The 10,891-nt window shown below is 38.5% G+C and overlaps 1 protein-coding gene across 1 annotated transcript in view; it reads left to right on the forward strand.

Annotated features, from left to right (window-relative positions):
- Positions 1–397: 397 nt before the first annotated feature.
- The window catches only part of PDE8B (phosphodiesterase 8B), a gene marked incomplete at its 5' end in the record, with an annotated part of 30,421 nt that continues 19,927 nt past the window's right edge, over positions 398–10,891 (forward strand). Inside the window, 6 exons of the mRNA XM_009574248.1 lie at positions 398–490; positions 540–628; positions 4,418–4,496; positions 5,029–5,169; positions 6,739–6,827; positions 7,492–7,552. Of these exons, the coding sequence (XP_009572543.1) occupies positions 398–490; positions 540–628; positions 4,418–4,496; positions 5,029–5,169; positions 6,739–6,827; positions 7,492–7,552 (552 nt within the window). The remainder of the gene's footprint in view (positions 491–539; positions 629–4,417; positions 4,497–5,028; positions 5,170–6,738; positions 6,828–7,491; positions 7,553–10,891) is intronic.

Raw genomic sequence — 10,891 nt, forward strand, 5'->3', positions numbered from 1 at the left:
TAGAATCACAGGATGGTTGAGGTTGGAAGGGACCTCTGGAGGTCATCTTGCCCAACCTCCCTGCTTGAGCAGGGCCAACTAAGGCAGATTGCCCAGAACCATGTCTACACAACTTCTGAAGATCTCCAAGGATGGAGACTCCGCAGCCTCCCTGGGCAACCTGTGCTGGTGCTCAGTCACCCTCACAGTAAAAAAAGTGTTTCCTGATGTTCAGAGGGAACCTCCTGTGTTTCCGTTTGTGCCCATTGCCTCTGGGCCACTGGGCACCACTGGAAAGAGGCTGGCTCTGTCTTCTTACACTTTCTCTTCAGATATTTATATACCTTGATGAGATCCCCCCTTGAGCCTTCTCTTCTCTGGGCTGAGCAGTCCCAGCTCTTTTAGCCTTTCCTCACAGGAGGGATGCTTAATCACCTTCGTGGCCCTTCGCTGGACTTGTGCCAGCTCTCATTATAAGGTTAGAGTTTTAGATGCAGGAACAGAAATAAGAGTTTAAAACCATTCCAATCTATTTCATGCACTCTTGATTTGTCTTCCAGCAATTCATGGAGAATAGCAGCATAACTGCTTGTTACAATGAGCTGGTTCAAATAGAACATGGGGAAGTGCGATCTCAGTTCAAATTACGGTATGTAGAAGTGTAAGAAACTGCAAACATCAACCGCTTGGTCTACATGATTGTATCAGGTTTCTTTCTGCTTCTTCCCAGCTACGCATATATGTGCTTTGCATCTGTATGTTAACTAATATGCTGTACCTTTATTTCTTTCTTCTCTTATTTCGTAAAGGACAAATTTAAGTGCCTGAGAAAGCTTGGTCTGTGTATGTTTCATTCACTGGTGGTTTAAATGATGGCTTTCCTTAGTGCAAAATGCAGTACATGTCCTTTATTCCAATGCTTGCTTGTGTCCCGTATGTCTTGAGGTTCCCACGTTGAATTTGGCAATGTTCTAGCAGCCATTACTACCAGCATTAGTCAAGGCAAGATCCATTAGCAGAAATATTGCAGAACAACGATTTCGGCTCGTTTAATTGCAAAGGTAGCATTTTTAAAATGCTGTCTTAAGTGTAAGGTTTATGAGCTGCAAAATTACATGACAGTGAAACTTCACAATGTCATTCTTGATCTCATGTGTGTGAGATTTCATATTTGATAGCTTGAGCTGAACACAATCTTGATCCGGCTCTTCATACCCCGAGTTTTTGTTCTCTTGCTTGGGCAAGACTTGGCGGACCACCAGCACAGGTTTTTATCTTAGTGAGAAATTAAATTACTTTCATTCCCTTATCACTTTTTCTTTAATGTGACTAATTTTATATTTAATACAGGTGCTTATACATGCATGTAAATATTTTTGCAATACAACTATATGAAAAAAAAGGCCCTTGAATTTGAGTGTCATGCGGAAAAGGTGTAGTTCCCTGCGTGTCATAAATTAATTCCAGTTCCATCTACAGAAAATATTATAACTTTTCTACAGGTTTCAGTGTCTGTGTTTAAGAAGTAGACTTTTCTAAGATTTTCTTTGCAAACCAATCCCAAAGTGACTTCATGTTCAAGTGACTACGTGTTTGTGTATGCAGAATGCAATTACAGTAAAATTTTCAGGGAAAAAAAATAGAATTTGGGCTCACACAATTTTTAATAGGTGTTTTCCAAAACTCGGCAGAAAAATAAAAGCAGCTGTGAAGTTTTAGAAGCTGATTAAGTGTTATGGTGGTCCTGATTTGCTTTGTTGTTCGGTTGTGAATGCAACATGAAATTAGCACAGATCAGAAACATCAGTTTTATATAAGAAAGATTAAGCTGTCATTCATACACACAATGTTTGTAGTTTATATTTCATTTCAAGAACAAGATGCAAATACAGTTTGAGCATCTCTACATGAGTAGTATCAAATATGAATGCAGATAATTAAAACTCCAACACAGGGAGCATGATTCATATTTACCATATTTTTCTTCAAGTTTATTTATAGCCATGACCAAAAAAACAAAATCTTAAAATTCATTAAAATTAGAAGGAAACAATGTCAGCCCTCAGTGGCATTTCATCTATTGCAGTTCTTTCATCCATATTGTTTATGGAAACAGCAGTATACCACCCACTTGTAATTCTGCTTGCTTTTGCTATCTTGAATGTAGTTACGTAAACTGTGAGCCTACTTCCTTTTAACTTATGTAAATAATAACATTATACAAAATATATTCTGTGTTATCATGTCTTTTGTATATTGATAGTACACATTATATATATTTATGTGTGTGTATATATGTTCATCTCTGAACATGACTGTTTTGGGAGCCTTTGGCAGCACTGCAAAATACTATAAAAAAACAGTGGTATTTTTGGGTTTGCTACTGCCACTGCCAGCTGCAGTCCCAGAATAGTTAAGTAGTTTAAAGACTTTAATAGATGGAGGCCCAGGATAGTTAAATAGTTAATACTCCTTATCATGTAACAAGCACAAGTAATGCTTATAAGCAACATTTGTACTAACATCTGGGGTCATGAAGTAGCCTTTTAAAAGATAAACTTTCTGAAGAGGCATGTTTGTAACTTGGAGAAGCTGATGCCTTGCAACAGAGGATTTCCCCCTACCTCTGCCTGATTAGGCACGTGCCATTAAAAACTAAGCAGAACTCGTGTTTGGTAATGCTATTTGCTTGTAATTTGTTTTCATCCATGTGGTTTAATTAAGTGGGTAAAAAAGTGTTGCACTGTATGTCTATCCCACTGGGTCTCTGATCTGTTGGCTGTCTCAGTAGGTCTTCTATACAGCTTTGTAAAAGTGAAAGGGAAGAGAGAATATTTTCAGAAAGTTAGTTGATGGAATTAGACCCAGGATATTTCAGGTGTTCAGATACAAGAGAAACATGGTGAAAAAGTAGGACTGGGCCAAGAAAGCAGTATTTAAGGTCATGTTTGTGGTCAGAAATGTCTTTCCATTCCAAGCGTGGACTCTGCTTCTCCAAGTCGCTGCTTCTGGTTTGAAGCTTGGTTGGACATCTGTGGGAAGTGTGTATTAATAAAAGAGGATATGGGCCATTTAAACTTGTAATTTTGCTGGCTTGGTTGCCAGATCAAATGAAAATACCAAGGTTTGAATAATGCAAACATAGCTGTGTGTTTTCTAGCAGAAAGTTTATGTAATGACATTTGTTAGCAGCTGGTGTACCAGATGGGCATCTATCACTGAGATAAATTAGTTGTTTCACACAGCACAAAATCACACTTTAGAGCTGGCTTGGACTGCTAGAAGATCACTTGTAAAATAACATTGGGAGCTCCTTGTATTGTGTGAGATGAAATATGATGTCATCTTCTGTATACAACACTTTTTCCTACAAATCTTCATCCACACGGCTGCGTGTCTATGTCTCTGTGTATATCTCTTTGTGTGTCCTATTTGTTTTTGAGTTACTTCCATGATGAGCAGAACTAGCAATGTCCTGTATTTCTTAATTCTCTAGTCATCAGTATTAATTCAAACTTCACTATGCAGTCTGGGAGCAAGTGTTCCTTTCAGGTAATAACTGTATGAAAGAATGTTTATGCATGGTACATTTATGGTCCCTGCAATGAGAGGTACACAGAAGATAATTAGTTTAGTCCAAATCAAAGATGAAGTACTGACGTCTAACAAAGCAAGTGTGCCTGCATTGTTTCTCTTAGTATGCACCCTCTTTTTTTTTTTTTTTTTTCTTTCTAGTATTAGGAATCTATAATAATGTTAATCCCATCCTGTGTAAATCATAATTTAAGCAATTCAGATTTTGTAGCAAGAAGGTAAGGCTTTTGCTGCATTAGTTCAAGGATAGCCCTGAAAAAAATGGGAAACGAAGATCATTTTGGCCCTTAATAAAGATCAGGATGTATGGAAATCAAGTCACTGAATTATTACTTTGAAGCAGGAAAATTTATATTTTTCTGACTAGGACTTTGAGATGGCTTAAACTGTTTCCTTTAATTATGTTGTATTACAACTTCTTTGATAGTGGCGATCTATTTGCTGTATTGAAAACTTCGTATATATCTGCTGTGGTGATTTTTGTGTTCCCTAACTTTAATGACCACAAAACTTTCTATTCTGATGTAACAGCCATTTGTTATTTTTACTGCTAGTTGTTTAGTTCCTGCTGTCTAGAGCATGTTTGGAGAAAGAAGTATACTATCAAGATGCTGCAGTACCCATGAGCAATTTTACAATGTGATCTGCAGTAAAAACACATTAACAATAGGATGTCTGAAGCTGAATTTCCTGAAAAAAATCATAATGGAGACTGTGACATGGTTTAGTCAAAACAACATCCTACTTTGTGATTCATCTACCGATAAGTACAATATAATAATGTATTTATAGTGAGCAAAATGTTCTAACAATAAAACTAATGTGACTAATTTGCTAATTTCAGGGCTTGTAATGCAGTGTTTACGGCATTAGACCATTGTCAGGAAGCTATAGAAATAACCAGTGAAGATCATGTCATTCAGGTAGGGGGGAAAAAACTTAACTATTTTGTAGAACTTGGAGAGAGGAACCCCAAAGATGTTTTTGCTCAGTAGTTTCTGTTCTATTTCAGTATTTCAGTTGTGTTGCCCATTAGAAAGCCCTGTGCAATGAACTGCCTTATTTTTGGATGCTGCACATTGACGCCTGACGAATTTTTAAGACTTTTCCTTCAGTAACTTTATTTATATTATAATTTTCAGTAAAGTAATGTTGCTTATGGTAAAACCAGCATGAAATCTGTAGCAGAACTAGATAACCTGTACAGTAAAGAGTTTTGTTCTCTTTCTGTGCCTTCTGATAATAGTTTACATATCGCCCTCTATGTTCAGCTCCTTACTTGAATAAAATGTTTCACCATTACATAGTATTTTTATATGGAAAACACTGAATTGTAGGGATGTGTGGTTATGGCTTTAGATGTATAATTTGTAACACTTTGATAGTTATATGTGAGTAATTATCCTTTAAATATGTTCTTTTTCATATTATCCTAAAGTACTTTTGTTTTGGCAGTATGTTAATCCAGCCTTTGAACGGATGATGGGGTATCACAAGGGAGAGCTTATTGGCAAGGAACTTACTGAATTACCAAAAAGCGATAAAAACTCTGCAGATCTTTTAGACACTATCAACACATTTATTAAAAAAGGAAAGGTAAGAAAATAAAATAAATTCATGCAAAATTGCTTTAGATTTCTATTCTGCTTTATTTTTAATGCTCTAGTTTTAAGAACACAAGTTGTAGTTTTCATGAGTGCACATGTAAGACCAGAATTCTGCTCCTCAGATGTCTTAGGAGTACAACAGCCCATGCCTCAGACAAGGGACTACAGGTTTCTTTAGCTTTGTTTTTAGGATCTGACTGAACTCCTCTACCAATCTGTTGGCTTAAGATCAATATAAGAACGTTTTCTGTGTTTCTGTTTTGCTTAGAGCCCATGGAGCTTTTGTTAGCTGGAACATAACAATTTGTCCCTCAGTCAGTCTCTCAGGTGGCTGCATCATCCAACCAAAGGCTTAACTGTTCTGTCATAACTGCAGAGCCTGCATGCTTTAAGCACCATGCGGCATAATCAGTTTTGTCCAAAATATATCAGCACCCAGTGGAGTTTGTTTTTCTGGCTATAGTTAGAATATCTGCAGTGCACGGTGAACTCCTGTTGTGGTGGTGATGGGCCACAAAAGCGCTACATGTTCCTGGCGATATGTTCCCCTAATAGACGCAACAGTCTCTTATCCCATCTCCATGCGTTGCAGAAGTACCTCTCACCATTCCCTGTCTCACCCTCTGCTTCATATATAGGCTGCCCAGCTGCTAGCACTGCCTGCTCAAAGGCCCTGTGTGTCTTCTGCATCTCTCCATCTTTGTCTGTGATGGAGAAGGTATTTTCCACCCGTTTCCCCTTCATCCTACTCTGCTGCCAAGTAGTTCCCTCCTTAAAATCTCTCTTCTTTGAGGTGATAAGGAGAGAGAAGCCTTCTGCTTTATCTTCCTTTCTGCTCCAATCCATACTGGAGGACACCTTTTATCTCTGCATCAGTGGACTGCTTAAGAATGGTGCATATACGGCTCTTGGTTAGCCTGCAGTCCTCTTGATTCTTTTCTGTAGCAATGGGGATGGAGGGAAAACTAGTGGCTGGTCAGGGAAATGGGCATTTGCATGGGAGAACGGGGTAAAAGATGCCATGAAGAAATTGTTTCTTCCTTTTTGCTGATCTAGAGTGCCTCAGATATCCATGGTCATGGGAAAACAGTCACGGAGCGAGAATAGGCTGTTGGTTACCTGAGATTAGTTGAAGGATATCCTGAGGTCAAGGGCTTCTGAATCGCTTGACAACTGACAACTTCAAAGCTGAATGGTGCTCAATGCAGAGTTTGGTTCTGCTGCTCCCAAGGGAGATATTCTCTGGATGTGTTGCAGCCACCACTGCTTATGGTGGTACCTAGCAAGAATGTTTGTAACCCCTCAAAGTAGATGATTCCTAAAGTTCTTTGTAAAAATTGTATACTCTCTCACAAAAGAAACATATTTAAACTGTCCTTACATTAGCAAATGCCTGTTAAAGTGCTACTCTGTATTAATAAGTTTCACACTATTTTAAAAAATACAACCATGAAATAATATGTAATTATTTACTACGTAAGGACTATGTAATAATAAATGAATATTTGACTGCAAGCTATGTATTCTTAGATGCTATCTCTGTTGTGTGTTTGCTTAGGAATGGCAAGGAGTTTACTATGCAAGAAGAAAATCAGGAGACAGTATCCAGCAGCATGTGAAGATAACCCCTGTGATCGGTCAAGGAGGGTAACTAACTTGTCCAGAACATAATTGCTTTCTGGTTTTTAGCGCCTTCTCTCTGCTTTCCCCATTTGTAAGTTTGACATGAACCTTCGTGTGTTTAGTAGCAGGGTGATGGTATACATGCTGACTTCAAGCAATGTGGAAAGAATAAGCAAAGTTGAGAAGGTCATGTTCTTTGCTGACATTTGTCCATTTTGGTGTCGTCATACGCTGGCTAAAAGAACTGTAAAGCCATAACAATTACTGCTATAGATACCTGCAAGCTGGCGTTTAGATTCATGTTACCATGCATTTCTTTATGAACTTATTCTACAGTATCCAAACTGTTACCTGGGCAGCTGGAAGGATCAGCAGCTGGGCGATCCCCTTGTTTGTGTGCGTGCTTGTATGTGCTCACACCTTTGCAGTGTAGCATGGGCACGTTGCCAAATTCTGCTCCCAGATGTGCAGGTGAATTCCTGCAGGAGCAAAAGGATCAGGTGTGCTGGGACAAAAACATAGCTGTAACGCTGAAGGAGTGCTTGTCGCCCAAGCATCTGTTTGGTGTTGGGTTTGGTATCTTGTTTCAAGAGGGTGTGGAGACCTCTGCTTTAGAAAATAGCAGTGTATCCCTTCACTTCTCTCTTTAACATTTGATATGGTAACCCATGATTATTTCTGTTGCTAGGAAAATAAGACACTTTGTGTCCCTCAAAAGGCTGCATTGTACCAATGAAAACAACAAACAGGTATCGTATTTCTTTCATGTCATAATTTTCATTGCTTTTAGTAAACTGGTATTTTTTGGTTTAGAAATAGATATTTTTCCAAGAGGATGTGATCTATATTGCCAACGAGATTTTTGTAGGTTGTTGGAGCAAGCAAGAAAATCTCAGCATTTGCATGGGCTATTCTTCTTTTGTAGGACTGCTGAGTAGAGAAAGGCAGGCTTTAATTCTCTGGAGCATGGATTGAGTCCATGATCCTGTAGACCATAGTCCAAATGGAGTTCAGGGGCTTTTTTCTAGAGCTGCTCTTGCCGGTCTGATCTGGTGTATTTATGTCTAATAACGACCTATGCTCAGCTGTCACAAGGTTTGCCAATGTGTGGTTCTTGAATAAAGTGTAGCCTTCACGCAGGGCCTGAGACACTCTATGCTCCTCGGAACATGTGCTGCGGAGGGGTGTAATCCAAGCCACAACCCAAATAAACCAGCAGTAGCAGTTGAGCCCAGTCTCTGCAGTCCAGGCACATATCCACCCGAGCAGGTCCTGCAACAAAGCTGGTGGCCTCGGGAGCTCTTTGTTGTCATCTGCTCCTGGTTCCCTCCCTCTGAAAGTGTCTGAAGCAAATGATTGTATCACTGATGCTTTGCCTCAAAAATACTCTAGTACATGGCCTGTAGAGAAGAAAGAAGTTTGGACTTTTGTGAGCAGAGGAGTGAAATCTATCTTTAGCCTGTGGTCTGTAGGGGTGAGATAGAAAGCGCGGAGCATAGGAAGTGGCTGGCAACGTTTTAGACTGATGATGTGCTTGGGAAACATGGTACGTTTCCATGTTCTTTAGGGGAGGGGTTATGTATCTTGGTTTACTTAGAGTTTTAATGTGCTTTTATCTATGATGTGGGTAAAGACACTTGTGCATAAAAGGTATTTAGAAAGTTACTACTATTTCTACTTGCCCCTTCTTCAGTGTAACAATACTGAATATTAACACATTATTGGGAAACTTCTACTATTGGAAGAAGTTCATAGGTGGTATTCTGTAAAATTTGACTGTTGAAACCATACTCCTTGCACAAGTTTTTGTGGGGGCAGGTAGCAACAAGTCAAGGGAGAAATCTGCACAACTTTTGGAAGAACTTTGAAATCTGTCACTGAAAAACAAGGCTCAAAATGTTTTAAACTGACCTCATCTTTGAACCAAAACATGGATTTTAGTATTAGCAGCAAAGTATCATTTACAGTAGCAGGATGTTTTAAAGTGCTCAGGCTAGCATGCAAGAGGATTTTGTAGTAGAAGCAGTGGTAAAGTTATTTGTATTTCCTTTTAATTCATTATTTAAACCTCATTATTGTTATTGTTTCATTTATAGCTGCTTTGATGTTGATTTGAAAGTGAGATACAATTTGATGTTTTTTCTGTAATATACACACAGCTGAAAGACTGGTAGTGTGGATGTGATATTCTTAGTGCAAGATAATCAGTACAAAACAATTACAAACTTGCAGCCATCTGTAAAAATCAGCAGTAGGAATACAGATAAAAGTCCTTCTCTTTTCTGTTTTTCATTGCCCCGTTCATTGGGCTGCCTAAGCCAGGAAGCTTAAGAAACGAATTTTAGTCAGGGACTTGCGTCCAAGGCCACATTCATACTCTCAGTACTACTGGCACTGTTGGAAAACACCATCAATTCACATTTTTTAGTATTGCTTCAGAAGCAGTTATTAGTAAATAAAGCACTAACACAACAAGCTATAGGTCTGCGGGGCATTACACATTTGGTGAGCCCAGGGAATACAGGCTTCGAAGGGTTCTTCACAAAGATCTCTTCAGAGATCTACCACAAAAGTTAAAGACCACAGCCTAAGAGAAAGCATGGTCTGTGAAGATTTAAGGTCCATTGGGGAAAAAACAAGGTGCTTCCAACAGAACTAGATAATTATTCTGTTTCATTTCTGTGGTAGAAATGTCTCCTGCCTGTAGTAGAGCACCAGGTGCATTGCATGAAAAATTCAAACAGTGTCTTAGAGTTTTGGGTGTATTTTAGATTTTGGGATGGTTTTTTTTTTTTTCTTCATTTTAGACAGGCAGTGATGATGACATATAGGAATATCTATATTATATCCATAAGACTTTGTAGAGTTGTTTTTTGTAGCAATACTAATGTGATGGTATCACTCCTGATGAACATTTGGACACTGCAGTTTTCCTAAAAACCATGCCTGAATACTTGCAGTGATAGAACTTTTCTCTGCCCTAAAAAAATATCAGGTTTATTTTCAAGTCACAGATAATTCTTTATGGAGGGATAAAAGGAGATCAAACAAACTATTTATTTAGTTACGGAACAGTAAAATCTGTCATAATTCAAATTTTTATGTAAATGTCTAATGTTTCACTGCATTAACATAATTATAAATGGCTTGATCTCAGCATTCAGACACTGTATACAGACTTAGAAACATCCTTACATTATTATGCATTGTTTCACTTTAAAAAATGTAGATGTGTTCTTTGTCATTACTGACAGCCTCCATAAGGGATATCACAGTATTGATTAGAGATCACCGTGTAGGAACCTTTATGGATTTCTGTGCCAGATTTATCACATACAAAAATTAAGCATGTTAGATTTATGCACGGGAAAAAAAATACATCTGAGAGTGTATTAACGATTCTTATAGTGAAGATTTATGAATGGGGATTGACTTTCATGCAACTATTCCCATGTGCTGTAGCATAGGTAATGATTAATGCTGCCTTTGTCAACCTGAGACCTGGCAGGATAGAGTCCAGTGTTTGCACATTCATAAATTTACAACAGAGCTAGTGTTTCTCCTGTTAAGAACATATTGGCCCAAGATTAACTGTGTAACTGCCCTCATAACTTACCTTACGTAGCTCTTTCAGGTCACGCCTGCAGAAGGTGTAAGAGAAGAATTCAGAAACAAAATGTGATTTGTTTAAATTTTTTAATAGAGCACTTAGAGGACTGTGCCAATGTTGTCTGCCAGTTGTGCAGTAGACAGAGATATGTCCATGGGCTCTGAGAGAAGCTCCAGTTTGGGACCAGAATGAGCAGTTCAGATATCTTGTGTTGCTGTACCATATCTGATGATCTTCCTCGATCTTACCCTGTTTGGACGAGATGATTTCTCTGAGAATTCCTGCATGATTACAAGAGAGGTGTTTAAGCTTTTAAAATCAGTTTTCTGGAGGAAGAGTCGTTTCTTACACTCCCTCGAACAAGATTTGTATGGAGCATGAGTGTAGGATTTCCCCTCCCTTTTTTTTTTTCTTCTTATTCATTACAGAAAGCCACTCCTGAATTTTGGTTCTTTCCCTTTCCATTCTCTTCTCTTTC

Source organism: Fulmarus glacialis, unplaced genomic scaffold (assembly GCF_000690835.1).
Source record: "Fulmarus glacialis isolate BGI_N327 unplaced genomic scaffold, ASM69083v1 scaffold11353, whole genome shotgun sequence".
Taxonomy (NCBI): Eukaryota; Metazoa; Chordata; class Aves; order Procellariiformes; family Procellariidae; genus Fulmarus; species Fulmarus glacialis.